The sequence below is a fragment of the Rhinichthys klamathensis genome, unplaced genomic scaffold (assembly GCF_029890125.1).
Source record: "Rhinichthys klamathensis goyatoka isolate OS25496 unplaced genomic scaffold, OSU_Roscu_1.1 h1tg000411l_1, whole genome shotgun sequence".
Classification (NCBI taxonomy): Eukaryota; Metazoa; Chordata; class Actinopteri; order Cypriniformes; family Leuciscidae; genus Rhinichthys; species Rhinichthys klamathensis.
The window spans coordinates 97011-121500 of NW_026606911.1; the positions used below are offsets into that span (position 1 = coordinate 97011).

The following is a 24490-nucleotide window of genomic DNA, read 5'->3' on the forward strand; positions in this document are numbered from 1 at the left end:
AACAGCAACTCCCTCGAGGACGAGTATCTGAACTATATTTTTTTACAAATATGACCCATGTTGGGGAAAGTAATGCGTTACAATATTGCGTTCCTCCCTTAAAAAGTAACTAATTGCATTACTTAGTTACTTTTTTAAAAAAGTAATGAGTTACGTTACTTTTGCGTTACTTTTTTCCCATCTGGGCTGGGCTTGTTTTTTTATAACAATTTTTTTTTTTTTTTTTGCAAATGTAAAGACACTTTCACACCAAAAGTGAAATAATAATCCTCAGGCTGAAGGAAATGCAGATGCACGCGTGTACAGGAGAGGCTCAAGCAAACCTTCAGCTGCTGTTCTTCTGGATAAGTTTAACACTTACTTTACCAATAAAAACAAAAAAATCTATATTCATTTTTGCTTATGGTTTAACTGAATCATCGAAGCTTTGAAGAGGTTTGCATAGTATTCTGATTCTGCATTTCACTGATTTTTATTAATTGAGAGGAATATTGAATCTCTTTTTGTGCAAGTGAGATGAGTAAATGCTCACATTTAGTTTAGAACTACAATATCCATCATATTCACACACACACACACACACACACTCACACACACACACACACACACACACACACACACACACACACACACACACACACACACACACACACACACACACACACACACACACACACACACACACACACACGCCTCTGCACTTCGATGCGTCTCAACATGAGGACAGGAGAGCTGTCAGTCAGTCAATAAATGGGAAACCAAAGTAACTTGCGTTACTTATTTGAAAGAGTAACTCAGATATTTTGTTGTAAGTTTTAAAAGTAATGCGTTACTTTACTAGTTACTTGAAAAAGTAATCTGATTACGTAACTCAAGTTACTTGTAATAAATTACCCACTTTTATGCCTACTAAGAGAGGGAAAGATAGGATGATTCTAAGGGCCCATGCACCCCCAGAAATCGATTTTTATTAAAGCTGCAGTAGGGAGTTTTGAGAAAACGTTGACTTAGCCTGAAAATTTGAACAAGCACAACTTCCCCCTTGCTCTCTGCTGCGCAACAGCCCTCCCTCCACAGCGGAGCCTGTCGTGAACGCGCAGGCTAGTAAACAGGGCCACCGATAACAGCGGATAAAAAGTTATATGGCACATTCACTAATAGGGACTAAACGTCAATAATATGCTTTACATTGACTATGGCCTGCCCATACTTTGACTACAAACTTGGTCCTCAAATCATTATGTATTTTGCAATAGCCTACATGTAACTTTATAACGTTGCACTCTTTCTATAAGTTATAAATAGCTAGTAAGATAACGTTAATATAACGGTAACTAACGTTACAGTATGCAAGTAATTATTCTAGCGATATATAATGCTAGATCAGGAAGGAAGCAGACAGACTGGCTAAACCGACCGTCTGCTAGCGGCCTCACGTCACCAAGGTCAGATAAATCCCATCACATAGAGCCTCTTTCACCTAGATATCATCATATAGAGACTGTGTCTGTTCCCCGAATTTGGAAATCCAAAAAACGTCAGGTTAAAAATTTAATTGATGTTCAACAAATAAAAAACAGATATAATACAGATGAGCAAATGATAAAGCTTGGGTTGCTGAATATTCGATCCCTTACTTCAAAATCTCTCATAGTTAATGATATGATTTCAGATTATAATCTAGATGTGCTGTGTTTGACAGAAACCTGGTTAAAACCAAATGATTATATTACTATAATTGAGTCAACCCCACAAGATTACAGTTATAAAAATGAACCTCGTCTGAAAGGCAAAGGGGGAGGTGTTGCTGTAATTTATAGTAATATTTTCAAAACCACTAAGAAATGTAGCTTTAAATATACTTCTTTTGAAGTATTGGTGCTTAATGTAAAAATATATAGTGTAAACGATAAATCACATTTGAGAATTATGCTGGCTACTGTGTACAGGCCACCAGGGCACCATAAAGATTTTATCAAAGAATTTGCGGACTTTCTATCAGATTTAGTATTGGCTGCAGATAAAGTACTAATTGTTGGTGATTTTAATTTACATGTAGATAATGAAAAAGATGCTTTGGGATTGGCATTTAAAGACATTGTAAACTCAATTGGAGTTAGACAACACGTGTCAGGACCTACTCATTGTCGTAATCATACTCTAGATCTAATATTATCACATGGAATAGATGTTGATGCTGTTGAAATTCTGCAGCAGAGCGATGACATCTCAGATCATTATCTAGTCTCATGTAAATTACATTTAGCCAAGGCTGCAAAGCCGACTCCGTGTTATAAATACGTTAGACCTATAAATTCTGCCACTAAAGATTGCTTTATCAATAATCTTCCTAATCAGTTTCATCATCTCAGCATCCCAGATAGCTTAGAAGAACTCGATATTGCAACAGAAACGTTTAACTCTCTCTTTTCCAGCACTTTAGACGCAGTTGCTCCATTGCGCTTAAAGAAGATTAAAGAAAATAGTCCAACGCCGTGGTACAGCGAGCACACTCAGGCCCTTAAGAGAGCAGCCAGAAAAATGGAGCGCAACTGGAAGAAAACTAAACTAGAGGTATTTCGGATTTCGTGGAAAGAGAGCTCGATTGCTTACAGAGAGGCTTTAAAAGCTGCTAGATCTGCTTATTTTTCAAACCTATTAGAAGAAAATAAACATAATCCTAGGTATTTATTTGAAACAGTGGCTAAACTAACGAAAAAGAAAGCTTTAAGCTCAGAAGTGTCAAAGCAACACGGCAGTGATGACTTTATGAACTTCTTCACTTATAAGATCGATAATATCAGAGACAAAATTATAACTATGCAACCGTCTACCACAGTATCGCATCAGGAACTGCATTGTAGTCTCCCTGAGGAAAATTTTGATTTAATTGTTGCTATAGGAGAGGAAGAATTCTGCAAACTCGTTAATTCATCTAAATCGACAACTTGTATGTTAGATCCTATACCGACTAAGCTACTGAAAGAGATGTTTCCAGAGGTCATATATCCTCTTCTTAATATCATTAATTCATCTTTCTCTCTAGGATACGTACCAAAAACCTTTAAACTGGCTATGATAAAACCGCTTGTTAAAAAACCACAACTTGATCCTACAGAATTAGTCAATTACAGGCCGATGTCGAATCTGCCTTTTCTGTCAAAGATATTAGAAAAAGCAGTATCTTCACAACTATGTTCCTTTCTAGAAAGAAATGATATCTGCGAGGATTTTCAGTCTGGATTTAGACCGTACCATAGCACTGAGACCGCTCTCATTAGAGTCACAAATGATTTGCTCTTATCATCCGATCGTGGTTGTATCTCTCTATTAGTGTTACTCGATCTTAGTGCTGCATTTGACACCATTGACCACAACATTCTTTTAAATAGACTAGAAAACTATGTTGGCATTAGTGGAATTGCATTAGCATGGTTTAAATCATACTTAACTGACCGTTATCAGTTTGTAGCAGTAAATGAAGAGATGTCTTATCGATCACAAGTTCAGTATGGTGTACCACAAGGCTCAGTACTAGGACCGCTGCTGTTCACTCTGTACATGCTACCATTAGGAGATATCATTAGGAAACATGGAGTTAGCTTTCACTGTTATGCCGATGATACTCAGCTGTATATTTCTTCAAAACCCAACGAAACTTACCAATTCACACAATTAACGGAATGCATAGCTGATATAAAAAATTGGATGACTAGTAATTTCCTACTACTAAATTCTGAAAAGACAGAGATTCTAATTATTGGAAAAAAAACTTCCACACGTAATAACCCAGAATACTGTCTAACACTTAATGGCTGCTCTGTCAAGTCTTCGTCGTCGGTTAGGAACCTGGGTGTGCTCTTTGATACCAACCTTTCTTTTGAAAGCCACGTGTCTAGTATCTGTAAAACTGCATTTTTCCATCTTAAAAATATATCTAAAATACGCCATATGCTCTCATTGGGAAATGCGGAACAATTAGTCCATGCGTTCATGACCTCAAGGCTAGATTATTGTAATGCTCTACTGGGTGGTTGCCCTGCACGCTTAATAAACAAACTACAGCTAGTTCAAAACGCCGCAGCTCGAGTTCTTACCAGAACCAGGAAATATGACCATATTAGCCCGGTTCTGTCAACACTGCATTGGCTCCCTATTAAACATCGAATAAATTTTAAAATATTGTTGATTACCTACAAAGCACTAAATGGTTTAGCTCCGCAGTACTTGAGCGAGCTCTTAACGCATTATAGTCCTTCACGTCTATTGCGATCTCAAAATTCCGGCCAGTTGATAATACCTAGAATATCTAAATCGACTGCAGGCGGGAGATCCTTTTCCTATTTAGCACCAAAACTTTGGAACAGTCTTCCTACCATTGTCCGGGAAGCAGACACACTCTGTCAGTTCAAAGCTAGACTAAAAACACATCTCTTTGACCTAGCATACACATAATACATTATAGACTTCTATAAATTCAATGTTAGGCTGCATAGATTAGGTCAGCCGGAACTGGGAACACTTCCCTTAAATCTTGATGTACTCGCTACATCATAAGAAGAATGGCATCTACGCTAATATTAATGTCTTTGTTTATCCCGAGGTTTTCCCGCAGCCTGCCGGATCCAGGCCGTGTCCAGATCTGACGAGGGAGCTTTGCCTGGACCCGATGACAATCCAGTGCTGAAGTATCCACTATCCTCTCCCTATGGAGGATCCCTTTCCCACTCTACAGATAAAGCGTTGTGAATTCCGGCTCGCGTACCCCGAAGTGATAAAATAAAACAAAATTCTGTATCAAAATTTATTGGCAAGAAAAGTAGTTTGTTTAGGCTGGGTTGTATGAATTACAAACCTGCGCACATATTTTAAAAAGCTCATAACTATAGAATTCTGAATGAGCATGTGAACGCCGTCAGCGTTAATCACAGGTTCGCGTTTAAAGTCTGATCATTTCGACGGAGGTGAATCAATCAAAGTTAACTTTAGCTGGAAGTAACATTATTCAAGAACCGCTATAACGCCAAAACAATCTGTTACCTTAAATTATATGTTTATCTCTGTAAAGCTGCTTTGAAACAATCCATTGTTAAAAGCGCTATATAAATGAAGATGACTTGACTTGACTTGACTAGATAAGGTGTGCTAGTACATTATTTCAGCAACATGACAAGCCAGTGAATTAGCAGGTTTCAATTGTTGCTTAGCAGAGTGCGTGACATTTCATCTACATGTTGCGCGGCTAGAGTTTTGACACCGAGTCAATGGGCTCTGTGTAATTCTTTCTTTTTCGCTTGTTTATCGTCATCAGTCTTTTTCCTTTTACCTCTTTGTTTTATGAGCAGGTGTCACTCGAGAATTGGCAGTTTAGGTTGTTTCTCCGTCATAAGCACAGCTGCAGCTCGCCGTCAATCTTGAGTTTGAACGACGGCTCGCGCTGTGCAAGAGAGGGGTGTGACCAGCGCGGACACGAGCGTGATTGACACTGCTAAGACATTCCTCCTGGCTCTGATTGGTTGTTTCTGACCGGGAGCGTGTATTTCTTGCAAATGGCAATAGGACCACTGGGAGGAGCCAGAGGAGCTTGATTTTTTCACGGATTATCTGTCTCATATTCTACTGTCAGGACATAATGACAGTTTTAGCAAATACATTTTTTCAAAAGTTACCTACAGCAGCTTAAATGGAAAGGGTGCGGTAGGGGCCCAACCTCATATTCTTTGACTAGTGGCACCCCTGATTACCCCAACACTGAAAAAGGCATAACTGTAATTGAATTCAGCTTCAGAAACAGCTGTCGAGGGTCACCTGTGATATTGTGGCGCCGGAGCAGGTCGATCTGGAGGAACGGGCCGGTGGAGGGTCCGGTCTCCTCAGGGGTCCCGGCCGACAGCTCTCGGTACTCCTTTGGCTCCGGGCTCCAGCCCTGCAGGTCCCCGCGAGGGTCTCGGGCGTGCAAACGTCCCGCTGACGGAGGGTGGTCGGGCTGATGGGACGAGGCGCTGAAGCTGGAGCCGGGGAGCGAGGGAACGCCCAGAGCGGACCAGCACTCATCTATCAAACAACAGAGGGAAAATCAGAAAACTGAGATATAAATGATTCTGATGCATCGAAGTCTCAATAAATAAACACTGAATGAACTGAGGAATGTTTAGGCACTGTCCCAAATACCACACTTCATGTGCACTTGGAGCGTAGGGTTTTCATTTATCATTTTAGGGTGTTCGTGGCCGTTATGCACACATAATGCATTATGTCTCAAAAGTGTGGACTGAAAACTGGGCTGAAACTGACCTCCAGGGGGCAGAGGGTAAGTTGGGACAGTCGGAGGGCCTTCTGGTGGTGTGGAGGGTCCAACCGTTATTGGCAGGACCATTGGTGTAGGCGTCACGATAGTGGTGATGTTACCTGAAAACACACATATTTCTGAATAAACAAATGCACATTCTGACTGCATCAATTACCTGGTGTTATTACGACTACAAAAACCACAAGCATAAAATAATGCATCATGATAAACATGTTAAACCTTTCTCTTCACAATAGCAACACTTGTCTTCTTCCCCTGGAATCAGAGTATGACCCTAAAATGGAGAACAAATGTTACACAGTTAAACCAAGCCCCTTTCAAACAGTAAATTACCGTTAAATTTACTAATTTAACCGGTAAATACACAAATATGCTGTTCACACAAGAAACTGCGCTCTGGCTTTTTACCGTTAAAGGTGCTGTATGTAACTCTTTCACTCTAAAGCATAAAAATACCATTGCATATATTGAGGAAACATGTTTTTTTATGTTTATATACGTTTTTATATATGTTTTTAAGTTTATATACTCGTTTCTCTGAAAAACACTTCTACAGCCATTTATTTTACATTTTTAAAATGTGTGTCCAGGCTGGAACGTTTGTTTTTGTTTTGGTCTGTGCAGTATCATGTTGCCAATTTGCCAATTTTCATTGTCCATTGCGCTCGTTCTTGTTGCGTGTGCTCAAACTGGCGACCCGTGTGAGCGTCGAGTCTGAGGAGGCGGGTCGGGAGAAACGACAATCTCCGATATTTTGAATTTGGACTGCAGTACCTATATCCACCACTAGTTGTCATTCTTACAGACTGCACCTTTAAAAGAGAGCTTTCACACATCAGCCGCAAAATACCAATTCTGTGATGTTATTTATCGGAAATGATCTTTAAACGCTGCTGGTGTCTTCATTCGCCCACATAAGGAGAAGCCTTATGACACATACGGAGAAGACACACACACACACACACACCTGTGGGCATCCAGTGGCAGCATAAGGACAGTACGGGCCGCACTGCACGGTGAAGTTGGGCAAACACTGACACAGCTGGCACTGACCGCCTTTCCAGCGCTCGCCAACCGTGTGTGTGTGTCCACGATATTCACACTCGCTGCACGGCTCTGTCTGACAGCTGAGGACACACACACACACACATAATGAAAAACAGTTATGATCTGTGTTTCCTATATTATACACTCTAAAAAATGCAGGGTTGTTTTAACCGAAATTTGGGTCAAATATGGACGAACCCAACCGTTGGGTTAACATTTTTTAACCCAACGGCTGGGTTTGTCCATATTTGACCCAAATTTGGGTTAAAACAACCCTGCACAACGCTTGCAACGTCAGGGTCATGGGTTCGATTCCCAGAGAATGCATGAACTAATCAAATATACTCTACCAGTCAAAAGTTTTGGATCGGTTCGATTTTTAAGGTTTTAAAGTCTCTATTGTTCACCAAGGCTGCATTTATTTGATTAAAAGTACACACTAAAAAACAGTAATAATGTGAAATATTATGACAATTTAAAATAACTGTTTTCTATTTTAATATATAGTAAAGTGTAATTTATTCCTGTGATCAAAGCTGAATTTTCAGCATCATTACTCCAGTCTTCAGTGTCACATGATCCTTCAGAAATCACTCTAATATGAGGATCTGATGCTCAAGAAACAGTTATGATTATTATCAGTGTTGAAAACAGTTATTTAAATTTTTATTTCAGGATTATTTGATGAATAGATATTTTTAAAAAAAACAGCATTATCTGAAATAGAAAGCTTTTGTAACATTAAACACTACCGTTCAAAAGTTTATGGTCAGTAAGAATTTTTATTTTATTTTTGGGAGAGGAAATAAATAAAATAAATGAGGATGAATAAAATGTATCAATTTTGTTTCAGGATTCTTTGATGAATAGAAAGTTCAAAAGAACCACATTTATCTGTAACTGATTTTAATTCATCATTGATGAATAAAAGTATTGATTTATTTTATTTATTTCCCCCAAAAAATCAAATCAAAATTCTTACTGACCCCAAACGTTTGAACGATAGTGTGAGTAATGATGCTGAAAATTCAGCTTTGATCACAGGAATAAATTACACTTTACTATATATTCACATAGAAAACAGCTATATTAAATTGTAATAATATTTCACAATATTACAGTTTTTTTGTATTTTTAATCATATAAATGCAGCCTTGGTGAGCAGAAGAGACTTCTTTTAAAAACATTAAACATCTTAACAATCCAAAACTTTTGCTGCCTTAAATGCATGCAATACAATGCAAGTCGCTTTATCTTCTAAATGCATAAATAAAACAAATCAAATCCTCTACTAAAGCAGAATGGCAGTTCTGTGTTTTATATTTCCAGATCTTCAGGATGCACTGAGACGTGTTCACACTGACCGCCGGGCCTTGCGGTAAATCCCTCGGCACTGCCGGCCGCTGCCGTGTTGTGAGGGGTTATTCGGGCTTCGGAAAGACCACTGCACACTCTGGACTCCACACGGCCCCAAGCACTCGCCCCACAGGGACCAGGACGACCAGCCGCAGTGAACTGGGGACACACATCCACCGGGTCATTACCAGGCAATACAACATGAGGTCCCCGGGTCACATCTTTGATTTCGTTAATAGTTTTTATGTAGAAAGACAAACATAAATAGTGATGAAAGCCAAGTATAAAATGTCACAGATGTGTATTTACTGAGTAATCCACTATTTTGTAGAGGAGTGTCAAAATGACCATTTTCACCTGAGATTTGGAGCCAATTTACAGGGGTGTAAAAATGACTTTAGAAAAATGGCGGGATCATTTTTTTCATTTTTACACAGAGATTGGTAGGTCTATTAGAAAAATCTGTTGACTTTAGCAATATTTGTTGCATTATATGCCAACGGTGACAGTTTCAGTTGCGTGGACTGAGTAAAAAGACCTCTAAGCAAACAGCCAAATACTGTTCTGTGTCAGCAATCATAACAGGCTCTTTGTGAAAATTTGGATGCTGTGTTGTTTTAATCAGTATTGGTCATTCCAAATAAAATAATCAAATGTGTGTGTGTCTGTGTGTGTGTGTGTGTGTGTGTGAGACAGAGAGAAAGAGAGAGAGAGAGAGCGAGAGAGAGAGTGAGTGTGTGTGTGTGTGTGTGTGCAAGAATTGAGCCACTGAAACTGGCTCAATTCTTGCACCACTCCTATTCAACCTGTACATGCTCCCAATGAGCCAAATAATGAGAAAGAACCGCATCTCTTACCACAGCTATGCAGACGACACACAGCTCTACTTAGCCCTATCGCCTAACGACTACAGCCCTTTGTTTCCAGGCAAGACTTAGAGAAACTTGTTCATGCTTTTATCACCAGCAGGGTGGATTATTGTAATGGACTCCTCACTGGCCTTCCCAAAAAGACCATAAGACAGTTGCAGCTCATACAGAACGCTGCTGCCAGGATCCTGAGCAGAACCAGAAAACATGAACACATCACACCAGTCCTCAGGTCTCTACACTGGCTCCCAGTTACATTTAGGATTGATTTTAAAGTATTATTACTGGTATATAAATTATTCAATGGGCTAGGACCTCAATATATTGCAGATATGCTCACTGAATATAAACCCAACAGATCACTCAGATCATTAGGATCACATCAGCTAGAAATACCAAGGGTTCACTCTAAGCAAGGAGAGTCTGCTTTTAGCTATTATGCTGAACCAGCTTCCAGAGGAGATCAGATGTGCTCCTACAGTCACATTCACATCCAGACTCAAAACACTTCTGTTTAGCTGTGCATTTACTGAATGAGCACTGTGCCACTGTTCGTCCGACTGTTTTTACTGTACTTTATTTTATTTTTTATTCTAAACTGTTTTTATTTGTTTTGATTATTTTATTTTCTCCTATGTAAAGCACTTTTAATTACCATTGTGTATGACATGTGCTATATAAATAAACTTGCCTTGCCTTGCCTTGTGTGTGTGTGTGTGTGTGTGTGTAAGAGAGAGAGAGAAAGAGAGAGAGAGAGAGAGAGAGAGAGAGAGAGAGAGAGAGAGAGAGAGAGAGAGAGAGAGAGAGAGAGAGAGTGAGTGAGTGAGTGTGTGTTTGTGTGTGTGTGTTCACCTGAGCACTCTAGGTTGGGCTGACAGCGATGCACTCGACCTCTCTCACACACACACATATCACAGCCCACTTTGACCTGCTGACCGGGCCAGTACCGAACCCCAGACACCTCACACACACACTCCTCCGGCAGAACACACTGATGCTCGTGGTTCATGACCTTCCCATCAGGACACCAGCAGCCTGACAGCATAAAACAACACCGTTTTATTACAATAAAAACACAAACATCAACAACAAAACAAAGATTAATTATTTATGATGATTCTTGTATTCTTGTATGGTTCGTATATCTTATTATCATATAGACTCTCAGTGACATTAAAGAAGCTGTGAAGTATTGAGAGAGAAAGAAACCTGTGAAACACTCTGAGTTGGGGTCACATGTTGTTGCCCCGGATACGTGAGCGCAGGTCAAAGGGCACGGCGCACATGTGTGTGTGACGAGACCCGCGGGACACGAGACGTTAGCGCAACCGTCTTGAGGACACGGTTCTGGAAAACAGATCTGAGATCAGTCATGGAACAGAGCAGAGGAACAGCCCTGCACTGCAGACTGAGATTACACACACACTGCTGGGATAGACACCGCTCCATCCTTCCCTCGCGGGGCAAAATGACCCGAAGCACGAAAATTATACTTACATTTTTTTTTGGCCAGAAAGCTTAATTTGTTTCATTTTGATAATATTTTTTCTATATTAAGTGCAATTTGTGAGATAATTTTTTGTTATTTTTAATTTTATTTACCTTTTTTTTATCAACAAGTAATAAATAAATAGTAATTTAAGCACATTTCTCACATTCTTTCAACTTAAATTCAAAATAACTCACAATGTCATGCATAACCCTTTTAATTCAGCTCTAAATATCTTACATTGTGTGTCTTTGCCGACCTCTTGTGGAAAATAAATAATATAAGATGATATTTCATGACTCTAGATGGCCTTATATCTCTATATGGAGCAAATGAGCTGTTCCGCTGGGTCCTAAAGTCAGTTCACTTCAGTGTGCATTCAGATACACATTATGGTAATTTTTTGGTAAAGTTTTAGCATTTTTAGTTTGATATTGAGCATTTTTAGGTTTTTCTATGTGTACTGAAGCATTCCTACGAGGGTCAAATTGACCAGCGAGGGAAGGATTTGTTACTTTTTTAAATTTCAACCACAAAACTCCTCGAATCCATTAAAATAATGATTGTGTGTTCAAGTGCGACAAAAGTCCCGGGGTCTTGGACCCCTCCGATGAACACTCAATTTTTTAAAAATTTCAAACAAAATTTCTAGGTCAAAATGACCCAAGGGAAAGATGATGGTTAAGATGGGCAAAACTGGTAGCACAAGCTGGGCTAAGATGGTTATAACTGGAGGTAGACCAGCTTTACCTGTGAAACCAAAAGACATGTTACACTGGTAACCAGTGAAGGTTTCAGCTGCCGACCAGCGATTTCTGAGAAACACTGTTGAAAGTGGATCAGACCGAGCACCAAAACACATTTGTAGCCAATCAGCAGTTAGGGGTGTGTCCACTCATGATGGGGAGTGTTCGTGAATTTGGGGGCGGAGCTATCAAGATAGGGGCGTGATCCTTTCAGGTAGGGGCGTGTTTTGGTGACTTTAAATATCAACAGTGTTTCTCAGAAATTGCTTACTGCACCTTTAAATGCCTGGGCTCTTTTAAGTCAGGTGGATTCTGATTGGCTGTCAATGTTTTTTATCCGCTGTAGGGTGTAGGGCTCTTACTGATGTCGATAGTGAGGTGAGTTTCTCCAGGTAGTTCAGTGCAGGTTCTGCCTCCGTTCTGGGGTGGGAAACACTCTCTCTGGCGAACCTCAACACCACCACAACCTTTACTGCAGTTCGACCATGTGACCCACGGCAGCCAGTAGCCATCCACTGTTGGACAGAACCAAGAACTCAATATCTTACAATTATTATTACAACTGCAAGACAACGTCACAAACTACCTTGTAACCAATCAGATCAACGTGTGATCGTCAACCAGTGGATCTCTGAACTGAGTGAGTGAGTGGAGGCAGGGCTCATTTGCATATTCATAGAACCGCACATACTAAATGAGGCACGGGTGTCGAGTTACATTCAAAAGCCTGTTATAAGGAATAAACACTTAAATATCTAATTTTGGTGCTCAAAGATGAATTTTAAGGGATAAAATTATTGACTAGGGGGACTTTAATTATTAGAAATGCTTAGTGCAGAATCAACTTTGATTCAAGGATCAGCCAATTTTCCACGTGCATTGTAAAACGTGGATGTTTAGGAAAGTGCATCTAGTGGTTTAGAGGAGAATTAAATCAAGCTAATGTACCCTATATGTCCCAAAAGCCAAACTAATATTATGGTGTTATTTGATGAGCAGAGTGTGTTTTACCCGGGCAGGCGGTGGAGTAACACTGCTGTCGTTGTGTTTTCTCTCCTCTGCAGTGTCCGTCTGGATGCTCTGGGCGGCAGCGTCTCTGCCGGCTCACGGTCCCGGATCCACAGCTTCGGCTGCACGGGCTCCAGGGCCCCCAGGGACCCCAAACACCACAGCCCGTCTCATCAGACCCGTCCGACACACAGTCTGCTGCACCGTTACACAACTACCACAACACAGACGGAATCACATCGCAACATTCAAAACTCTCCATCCAATAGAAACTTAAATGATTATTCTTACATGTATTTATTTATACACTATCAGAGTTTTGGATCGGTAAGATTTTTAATGTTTTTAAAAGAAGTCTCTATTGCTCACCAAGGCTGCATTTATTTGATTAAAAAAAAAAAAAAAAAAAAAAAAAAACAGTAATATTGTTAAATATTAAGACAATTTAAAGTAACTGTTTTCTTTGATGAATAGAAAGTTCAAAAGAACAGCATTTATTTAAAATAGAATGTTTTGCAACATTATAAATGTCTTTACTGTCACTTTTGATCAATTTTATTCATCCTTGACCTTGAAGAATAAAAGTATTGATTACTGTATTTTTCCCCCCCCAAAAAATAAAATAAAAATTCTAACTGACCTTAAACTTTTGAACGGCAGTGTTTAATGTTACAAAAGCTTCTATTTCAGATAATATTCATCAAATAATCCTGAAATAAAAATGTAAATAACTGTTTTCAGCACTGATAATAATCATAAATGTTTCTTGAGCATCAGATCCTCATATTAGAGTGATTTCTGAAGGATCATGTGACACTGAAGACTGGAGTAATGATGCTGAACATTCAGCTTTGATCACAGGAATAAATTACACTTTACTGTATATTCACATAGAAACAGATGTTTTACATTGTAAACATATTTCACCATATTACTGTATTTTTGTTGTTGTATTTTTAATCAAATAAACACAGCCTTGGTGAGCAGAAGGGACTTCTTTCAAAACATTAAAAATCTTACCGATCCAAAACTTTTGACTGGTAGTGTACGACATTTTGCATTAAATCTGACTCTGATTCTAGAAGATGCACAAACACAAATTAACCTGTCAACATTGATTCCACACAGATTAGAAACAGTACCGTGTTGAAGGGAACACAGGATCCATCAGCACAGGTGAACTCGGGGCAGACGCGACTGGTGTTTCCCTCACTAGGGGGCGCTGTGGAGGGCCTGACTCTATCTGGAGAGAGAGAATAAAGCACAGTTTAAATATAAAGATAACCATAACTATATTAATGTCCACACCTACGGACAATATCGTTCTGCTCTATTCTGTTTATTATAAGCACTGCAGGTTTGTTGTCTGCTATTTAAAGGTGCAGTAAGAGATTTCTGAGAAACACTGTTGAAAGTGGATCAGACCGAGCCTCATTCATCTGGGTTTTGTTGTGCTATTGTTCATACAGCATACATACTTCTATGAATTCAGTGTGAAGGGCAGATATTATCAGAAACGAACCGCAGAGTATCTCGTCCTCTCCTTTAGGGCAGTCAGGAATCCCGTTACACACACGTGAAGTGTTCACACATGTGCGATTATCACACGAGAAACTGTCCAGACAGGGAGGAATCCGTGTGGAACCTGGTGAGAACGAGGAATACATATGAAAACAACACTAAAACAAAAACTTCTGCATGTCAGTCTGGTGTACACATGCTCTCAGTAATTATACGGTGAGAAATGAGGCGTCGAACCCATAGACTGTAAAAACAAATATGTGCGTAGTGTGCGTGACGTCACTCGTAGTTTTCTGAAGAGCGTTTTTGAAGCCCAAAGTGGGCGGAGCCGGCCGTCGCCATCTTGGCAGCGTCACTCCCGGATAAACGTAAATGTGCAGCGAGGCGGATTAGCTGAGGTGACGTGACGCTAACACACAGCAGACAAACGGCTAGTAGTGACATCAGCGGCAATCCACCTGTCACTCAAGCGGCCACGCCCTTAATTATGCAGAACTTTAAGGTTTAATATAATTTAAAGTTATAAAAAAAATTCACCCCCTCACAGTCGTCATGAAGAGCAAAATTAGCGATATAGACCAAAACCACTTTTTGCACCAGACTGTAAACATGTTTATTTCTGCTGTGAAGTTGGCCATTTTAACATGCGGGTCTATGGGATTGAGTCTCTTCTGCAGCCGGCCTCTAGTGGCCAGTGGAGGAACTGCAGGTTAACTCACTCAGTGTTGGATTCAAGAGAGAAACGGGAAGGTTAACGCTTGGTCGAACATCATTTTAAGGACACATGTGCTCTCACCGCAGTTGTCCAGGCTCTCGTCTGAGGCGTCCCTGCAGTGGGGCGTCCCGTCACACAGATGCTGGTGCTGGACACACTGGTCTCCGGTCTGGCAGAGGAACTGGTCCGGTTGACAGGTACGGGAACACGGTTTCTCATCGCTCCCGTCCAGGCAGTCGGTCTCTCCGTCACAGCGCCACGCTATCGGCACACACTGACCACTCGTACACCCGAACTCAAACTGACTGCAACCTGGAACCACACATCATTATTCTGTGCGTATAACATGTATACAGTGAATGCAACGTGAACTGCTTCGGATGAAATGCAAACATCCTGTTTTATAACCTTTTATATAAGGATGCATGTTAATGTTATCGGTATCGGCCCGATAAGAAAATTCGGCTGATATATTTAAGCTGATAAATAATGGATTATTTCCTTCAGCTGAGACACTTCAGATGTTCAACATGATGGTTTTAAATTGCTTGAAATATGATTGGAATCACTTCAAAAAAGGAAAATATAGTGAAGTGCAAAATGTTCTGTTATATCGGCTACATGGAATTATAATGAGAATGATGGCTTTAAATGTGAGACTTTTGTTTTTGTAATCAGGCTCTGAAAAATTATATAAAAACTTGGATTTAGATTTATCGGCCGATGTATCGGTTATCGGCTTTCAAATATAAAGAATTATCGGTTATCGGTATCGGCCAAAATTTTCATATCAGTGCATTCAAACTTTCATACCTTTGACGGGACAGATGAGCTCGTCGACGCCGGACGGACAGTCCCTGTGACCGTCACACACTCTCTCTGCGGACACACACTGATCTCCGGGACACTGGAGCTCTCCGAGCGCACACACACACTCTCTCTCGTCGCTGTAGTCTCCGCAGTCGTCGTGACCGTCGCAGCGGTGCAGATACAGAACACATCGGCCCGAGGAACAGAGGAACTCGTCCGGTCGGCACACGGCACCACAGTCTGAACACACACACACAGACACACACACACACACACAGCATCAGTCCAGAGCGTTTACCATGCTGTATTGACATGCAAACGATGACATAATTACGTTAAAGCCTGACATGTGAAACAATAATCCGATTTTTTTTAAATGGATCAGTTTATTAAATCCCCCTGAAAAATTAAGTTTGCAAATAAATTTAAGTTTGCATATCCCAAACATTTTTTTTACGTTTGCAAAAATGTTGCACAACGCAATTTAAGTTTTTCGCATTTTTTTGTTTTATATCATATGTGATGCATTTATGAACTGTGACAGCAGTTTTGATCATGTTGATCATTTAACCACGTCAGTATCAAATTTGATACAGCATGTTTTATAGGAATTAAAGGGATATTTTTCTTACACAAACGCATGGCTTCGCTTCAGAAGGCCTTTATTAACCCACCGGAGCCTGTGGAGCACTTTATGATGGATAGATGCACTTTTATGATGGATAGATGCACTTTAATGATGGATAGATGCACTTTTATAATGGATAGATGCACTTTTATGATGGACAGATGCACTTTTATAATGGATAGATGCACTTTAATGATGGATAGATGCACTTTAATGATGGATAGATGCACTTTTATGATGGATAGATGCACTTTAATGATGGATAGATGCACTTTTATAATGGATAGATGCACTTTTATGATGGACAGATGCACTTTAATGATGGATAGATGCACTTTTATAATGGATAGATGCACTTTTATGATGGACAGATGCACTTTTATAATGGATAGATACACTTTAATGATGGATAGATGCACTTTAATGATGGATAGATGCACTTTTATGATGGATAGATGCACTTTAATGATGGATAGATGCACTTTTATAATGGATAGATGCACTTTTATCATGGACAGATGCACTTTTATAATGGATAGATGCACTTTTATGATGGATAGATGCACTTTAATGATGGATATATGCACTTTAATGATGGATATATGCACTTTTAAGATGGATAGATGCACTTTTATGATGGATAGATGCACTTTAATGATGGATATATGCACTTTTATAATGGATAGATGCACTTTTATGATGGACAGATGCACTTTTATGATGGATAGATGCACTTTAATGATGGATAGATGCACTTTTATGATGGATAGATGCACTTTAATGATGGATAGATGCACTTTTATGATGGATAGATGCACTTTAATGATGGATAGATGCACTTTTATAATGGATAGATGCACTTTTATGATGGATAGATGCACTTTTATCATGGACAGATGCACTTTTATAATGGATAGATGCACTTTTATAATGGATAGATGCACTTTTATGATGGATAGATGCACTTTTATAATGGATAGATGCACTTTAATGATGGATAGATGCACTTTAATGATGGATAGATGCACTTTAATGATGGATAGATGCACTTTAATGATGGATAGATGCACTTTTATAATGGATAGATGCACTTTTATGATGGATAGATGCACTTTTATAATGGATAGATGCACTTTAATGATGGATAGATGCACTTTTATGATGGACAGATGCACTTTTATGATGGACAGATGCACTTTAATGATGGATAGATGCACTTTTATGATGGATAGATGCACTTTTATGATGGATAGATGCACTTTTATGATGGATAGATGCACTTTTATAATGGATACATGCACTTTTATGATGGATAGATGCACTTTTATGATGGATAGATGCACTTTTATAATGGATAGATGCACTTTTATGATGGATAGATGCACTTTAATGATGGATAGATGCACTTTTATAATGGATAGATGCACTTTTATAATGGATAGATGCACTTTTATAATGGATAGATGCACTTTAATGATGGATAGATGCACTTTTATGATTGATAGATGCACTTTTATCATGGATAGATTCACTTTAATGATGGATAGATGCACTTTAATGATGGATAGATGCACTTTTATAATGGATAGATGCACTTTTATGATGGATAGATGCACTTTTATAATGGATAGATGCACTTTAATGATGGATAGATGCACTTTTATAATGGATAGATGCACTTTAATGATGGATAGATGCACTTTTATAATGGATAGATGCACTTTTATGATGGATAGATGCACTTTTATAATGGATAGATGCACTTTTATGATGGATAGATGCACTTTTATAATGGATAGATGCACTTTAATGATGGATAGATGCACTTTTATAATTGATAGATGCACTTTTATGATGGATAGATGCACTTTTATAATGGATAGATGCACTTTAATGATGGATAGATGCACTTTTATAATGGATAGATGCACTTTAATGATGGATAGATGCACTTTTATAATGGATAGATGCACTTTTATGATGGATAGATGCACTTTTATAATGGATAGATGCACTTTTATGATGGATAGATGCACTTTTATAATGGATAGATGCACTTTAATGATGGATAGATGCACTTTTATAATTGATAGATGCACTTTTATGATGGATAGATGCACTTTTATAATGGATAGATGCACTTTAATGATGGATAGATGCACTTTTATGATTGATAGATGCACTTTTATCATGGATAGATGCACTTTAATGATGGATAGATGCACTTTTATAATGGATAGATGCACTTCAATGATGGATAGATGCACTTTTATAATGGATAGATGCACTTTTATGATGGATAGATGCACTTTTATAATGGATAGATGCACTTTAATGATGGATAGATGCACTTTTATAATGGATAGATGCACTTCAATGATGGATAGATGCACTTTTATAATGGATAGATGCACTTTTATGATGGATAGATGCACTTTTATAATGGATAGATGCACTTTTATGATGGATAGATGCACTTTTATAATGGATAGATGCACTTTAATGATGGATAGATGCACTTTTATAATTGATAGATGCACTTTTATGATGGATAGATGCACTTTTATAATGGATAGATGCACTTTAATGATGGATAGATGCACTTTTATAATGGATAGATGCACTTTAATGATGGATAGATGCACTTTTATAATGGATAGATGCACTTTTATGATGGACAGATGCACTTTTATGATGGACAGATGCACTTTTATAATGGATAGATGCACTTTTATGATGGATAGATGCACTTTTATAATGGATAGATGCACTTTAATGATGGATAGATGCACTTTTATAATTGATAGATGCACTTTTATGATGGATAGATGCACTTTTATAATGGATAGATGCACTTTAATGATGGATAGATGCACTTTTATAATAGATAGATGCACTTTAATGATGGATAGATGCACTTTTATAATGAATAGATGCACTTTTATGATGGATAGATTCACTTTAATGATGGATAGATGCACTTTAATGATGGATAGACGCACTTTAATGATGGATAGATGCACTTTTATGGACTTCAAAATAGAAACGGCAATTCACTGCCATTATAAAGCTTGGAAGAGCCAGGACATATTTTAATATAACTCAGATTGTATTCGCCTGAAAGAAGAATGTCATATACACCTAGGATGGCTTCAGGGTGAGTTAATCATGGGCTAATTTTCATTTTTGGGTGAACTATCCCTTTAACCCACCTAGACATAAACAAACATACCGTACTCATCAGAATCATCAGCAAATCCACAGTCCAGCCTCCCATCACAGAGTTTTCTCACCGGCAGACAGCGTCCGTTAGCACACCTGAACTCTCCATCGGGACAGCCGGGTTCTGCTGTGTTCGGCTCACAGAAGTCCTCGTCTGATTGGTCAGCACAGTCGGGATGCCCGTTACACCTGAGCTCCAGCGGTAAACAGGCTCCACTGGAGCAGCGGAACCGACCCGGTGGACACGTGAACGGACAGACCTCATCAGAACCGTCTCCACAGTCGTCTTCGTTATCACAGAGCCAGACGGAGGGAATACAGCGCTGAGATCCAGCAGAGCAGCGAAACTCAGAGTCCTCGCAGGGAGACGGAGGAGGACACGGAGATCCAACACAACGCCACGCGCCGTCAGAGCAAGAGCTGGAGAACACAGCACACAACTGTACATTAATCATAGAAAAAATATTAAAGACAGGGGTCGTACAGACACTGTAAAATGAAATTTTGCAACGCAGGAATGGTAATTTCTCTGGGAATCGAACTCATGATTTTGAATTTGATCTGTTCTTTATTTGTCATTGTTATAAATAACAACGACATAACATCAGAGAATACTACAATATGCACTTTTTTGGCACACAAAAATAAAACAAAAACATTTCAAATAAAAAAAGTCAAAATTTCACATTTTAAATAAAAAAAATAGTTACAATTTATGATATTCAATGGCTAAAAAAGCATTAAATACAGTTTTTTAAAATAATTTGTTCTCATGTTTATTTTTGTTGTGTAATGTTCAAGAATTATTCATATTAAAGGTTTACTGTTTTTACTTGTTTTTTTATTATTTGTTTTTCATAGTGTGATTTTTCATGAATTTTATTGAAATAGGGTCAATTTGACCCGCAACATAAACGTACCCAGAATTGTAATATAATACAATGACTCTCTAAACTGACCAGTTCTGACAGTGTTGAGTGACAGTGGCTCCTGCAGGGAATAAAGACCCGTCCCACTCACACGGACACTGAGACGGAGGAATACACACCTCACCTGCCGATGAGAGACACACATCACCATCTGACAGCCTGCGTGTTACAGACTATAATCACATGAGTAACTATAGAGGGTTTGCATTGACGTCATGCGTGACTGGGTTTAATAGAGGAAACTGAGAAAACGTGAGTAAAACAAAGGATTATCAGTTTAAACTAAAGGTTGGACTCGATATAGTGTTCCTTACAACTGACCAGAGATCCAGTGATCATGGATATCCACATGCGGCCAGAAATCGTGTTTCCTGACATTTATATGAGCCTGATTTCCACGCCGGGGAAAAACATAAAGCAAATTTGCCTGTGAACGCTTTATATAAATACAATATAGGTCTAAATCCATGTGATCACTTATATCAATGTTTTAGCCTATATATCATCATATCGTCCAGCCCTAAAACTTGTAGTTTTTTGTTTATTTAAAAACTTCCAATTATGCAGAATATACGATGGTAAATATTTCATTGATGAGTTGTCAATACAATATATAGGTTATGATTTTACCCCTAAATTCAGCATATTGACATAAAATAATAACTGTAAATCCAGCTTTCTCTGCCTGGATCCAGTTGTTTCTGTGAATTGCAGTGATCATTTGCTTCTCTGTTCTGTAGCTTTCGGCAGTCTGTAAAAATATACCTCAGATTTATTGTCAATTCGAGTTGTACAGTCGATCTCAAAGCTCTTTCTCGGTTTAGATGTGTTTGTGTGTTTTTTACGGCATTCACGGTGAAAACTAATGCTGCCACTCAGTGTGTGTAACCGCAGTCACTCCGGCCGACGGTGACGTCACACACATATCCTCTATTGCAAACTGAAAAATGCATGTATACACACATAATTAAAACTTGAGCACTGCGGTTTTAGAGTGGAGGACCCGAGACGCTCAAACACATCCATCTAGTGCATGTTTACAGAAGTGTAGTGGAATAAAAAAAAACACATTTTTGTTACCGTGCCGAACGGTGCCGTGAGGACAGAAACATCCCTCCACACAGGAGAGGCTTCGGCACAGAGAATCAGAGAGGGAAGGAGTGCTGGGACACGCTGGAGAACAGGCCGGACCACAGGCCTCGTAAACCAGCCCATTCTCACACTGCAGCGCTGCAGACACAACAGAGCAAACTATTACATACACCAATAATAACTCAATGAGCAGACTCATGTAGTCAGCCGGATCCGGGCCGGATCCAGATCAGATGAAGAACCTGCGCCTAGACACGACCACAACGCATGATGTAGTCAGCCGGATCCGGGCCGGATCCAGATCAGATGATGGACCTGCGCCTAGACACGACCACAACGCATGATGTAGTCAGCCGGATCCGGGCCGGATCCAGATCAGATGATGGACCTGCGCCTAGACACGACCACATCGCATGATGTAGTCAGCCGGATCCGGGCCGGATCCAGATCAGATGATGGACCTGCGCCTAGACACAACCACATCGCATGATGTAGTCAGCCGGATCCGGGCCGGATCCAGATCAGATGGAGGACCTGCGCCTAGACACGACCACATCGCATGATGTAGTCAGCCGGATCCGGGCCGGATCCAGATCAGATGGAGGACCTGCGCCTAGACACGACCACAACACATGATGTAGTCAGCCGGATCCAGGCCGTATCCAGATCAGATGGAGGACCTGCGCCTAGACACGACCATAACTCATGATGTAGTCAGCCGGATCCAGGCCGTATCCAGATCAGATGATGGACCTGCGCCTAGACACGACCACATCGCATGATGTAGTCAGCCGGATCCGGGCCGGATCCAGATCAGATGATGGACCTGCGCCTAGACACGACCACAACGCATGATGTAGTCAGCCGGATCCGGGCCGGATCCAGATCAGATGGTGGACCTACGCCTAGACACAACCACAACGCATGATGTAGTCAGCCGGATCCGGGCCGGATCCAGATCAGATGAAGAACCTGCGCCTAGACACGACCACATCGCATGATGTAGTCAGCCGGATCCGGGCCGGATCCAGATCAGATGAAGGACCTGCGCCTAGACACGACCACATCGCATGATGTAGTCAGCCGGATCCGGGCCGGATCCAGATCAGATGGAGGACCTGCGCCTAGACACGACCACAACGCATGATGTAGTCAGCCGGATCCGGGCCGGATCCAGATCAGATGGAGGACCTGCGCCTAGACACGACCACAACACATGATGTAGTCAGCCGGATCCGGGCCGGATCCAGATCAGATGGAGGACCTGCACCTAGACACGACCACAACGCATGATGTAGTCAGCCGGATCCGGGCCGGATCCAGATCAGATGGAGGACCTGCACCTAGACACGACCACAACGCATGATGTAGTCAGCCGGATCCGGGCCGGATCCAGATCAGATGGAGGACCTGCACCTAGACACGACCACAACGCATGATGTAGTCAGCCGGATCCGGGCCGGATCCAGATCAGATGGAGGACCTGCGCCTAGTCACGTTTTTCCTTCAATTTTTTTTTTCATGCCTTAAAACAGCTTGAATGTAACACGACACCTTTGCCTCATTTAGTATACGCGATTATATGAATATGCAAATGAGCCCCGCCTCCACTCACTCACACCATCTCAGATCCTCAACTAACTCGTCTCCATACCGGCGTTATGACTCCGATCTTCAACCAGGTGGAACTGAATAATGTTCTGAATGTTCTGATCCAATCACTTCTGACCTGTAATGCTGCCTGAATCATAATCATAATCATAATCATACACTGTTTGTTCGTTGGCCAGAGGAGAACTGAGCGACTGGTTCCATTTTGATTGAGTTTTGGTTCCACTGTCGCCTTCGCCTTTGGCTTTTTGCTTGCTTAGTTGGGGATATTTAACATTTAATATTCAACAATATTATTTGATCTGCCTGCATTGACACCATTATATGAGAACTGAACTGAGCTGGACGATGACATCACTGTTTTCTCCAGGGCAGCTGTTTAGATAAATAAACTAAATTAATAAAAAATTTAAAAAACAAAATTGAACCATCAATGAACTTACTTAAGCTGGACTATAGAGCTATTTTCTTCTAGAAAAACTTTGTTTCATTATTTTCCTGTTGCTGATTATTTCCTGATTATTAGTTTCCTGCTGCTTTGAAACGATCTGTGTTGTAAAAAGCACTATATAAATAAAGGTGACGACTCACGGCAGAGTTCCTGTGACCTCCAGCGCACATACGCTCCTCTGCGGTTACACTCCTCTGCATACGCAGCCACAGCCGTACACAAACATTCGCAGTCGCCGCCAGAGTCACACCTGCACAACACACCAAACATGAGTACAAGTACAGTCATACGATGAGTCGAACTTTAACTTGAAAACTTTCAGTTTCTCACCCGCAGGCGTCAAAGACACACCAGTCGTAGTACTGCTGGTACGGCACCTCTGAGTGACACGAGCTGAAGATCTCCTGGCTGATCACCGCACATTTCTTCTTGGCCCACGTCACCCGGTGAGGGTTGATCTGAAGGTCATGAAAGGTCATTTAGACATTTACCATTTACAGGACACTCGAAAACACATCACTGCAATACATATATGCTGTTAAAAAATGTATTTGTCATTGACTCATTCACTCGAGAGATTCGTTCAAAAACGCTCATTCATTTAGTAATGAAACAAGTGAAGTCTTTGAGTGAGTTATTGAATCGTTAATTCAATAGATTTGTTCAAAAAACCTGATTCATCCAGT

At 40.1% G+C, this 24490-nt stretch overlaps 1 protein-coding gene across 1 annotated transcript in view; it reads right to left on the reverse strand.

Moving 5' to 3' along the window:
* sspo (SCO-spondin) overlaps positions 1-24490 on the reverse strand; it is a 163365-nt gene that overhangs the window by 94969 nt on the left and 43906 nt on the right. Inside the window, exons 23-40 of the mRNA XM_056234974.1 lie at positions 24135-24262; positions 23945-24054; positions 21731-21880; positions 20681-20774; positions 19732-20141; positions 15875-16111; positions 15143-15373; positions 14348-14470; positions 13968-14068; positions 12829-13039; positions 12180-12332; positions 10792-10929; positions 10435-10617; positions 8722-8872; positions 7278-7437; positions 6530-6584; positions 6295-6408; positions 5809-6054 (exon numbers count right to left, since the gene is read on the reverse strand). Of these exons, the coding sequence (XP_056090949.1) occupies positions 5809-6054; positions 6295-6408; positions 6530-6584; positions 7278-7437; positions 8722-8872; positions 10435-10617; positions 10792-10929; positions 12180-12332; positions 12829-13039; positions 13968-14068; positions 14348-14470; positions 15143-15373; positions 15875-16111; positions 19732-20141; positions 20681-20774; positions 21731-21880; positions 23945-24054; positions 24135-24262 (2995 nt within the window). The remainder of the gene's footprint in view (positions 1-5808; positions 6055-6294; positions 6409-6529; positions 6585-7277; positions 7438-8721; positions 8873-10434; positions 10618-10791; positions 10930-12179; positions 12333-12828; positions 13040-13967; positions 14069-14347; positions 14471-15142; positions 15374-15874; positions 16112-19731; positions 20142-20680; positions 20775-21730; positions 21881-23944; positions 24055-24134; positions 24263-24490) is intronic.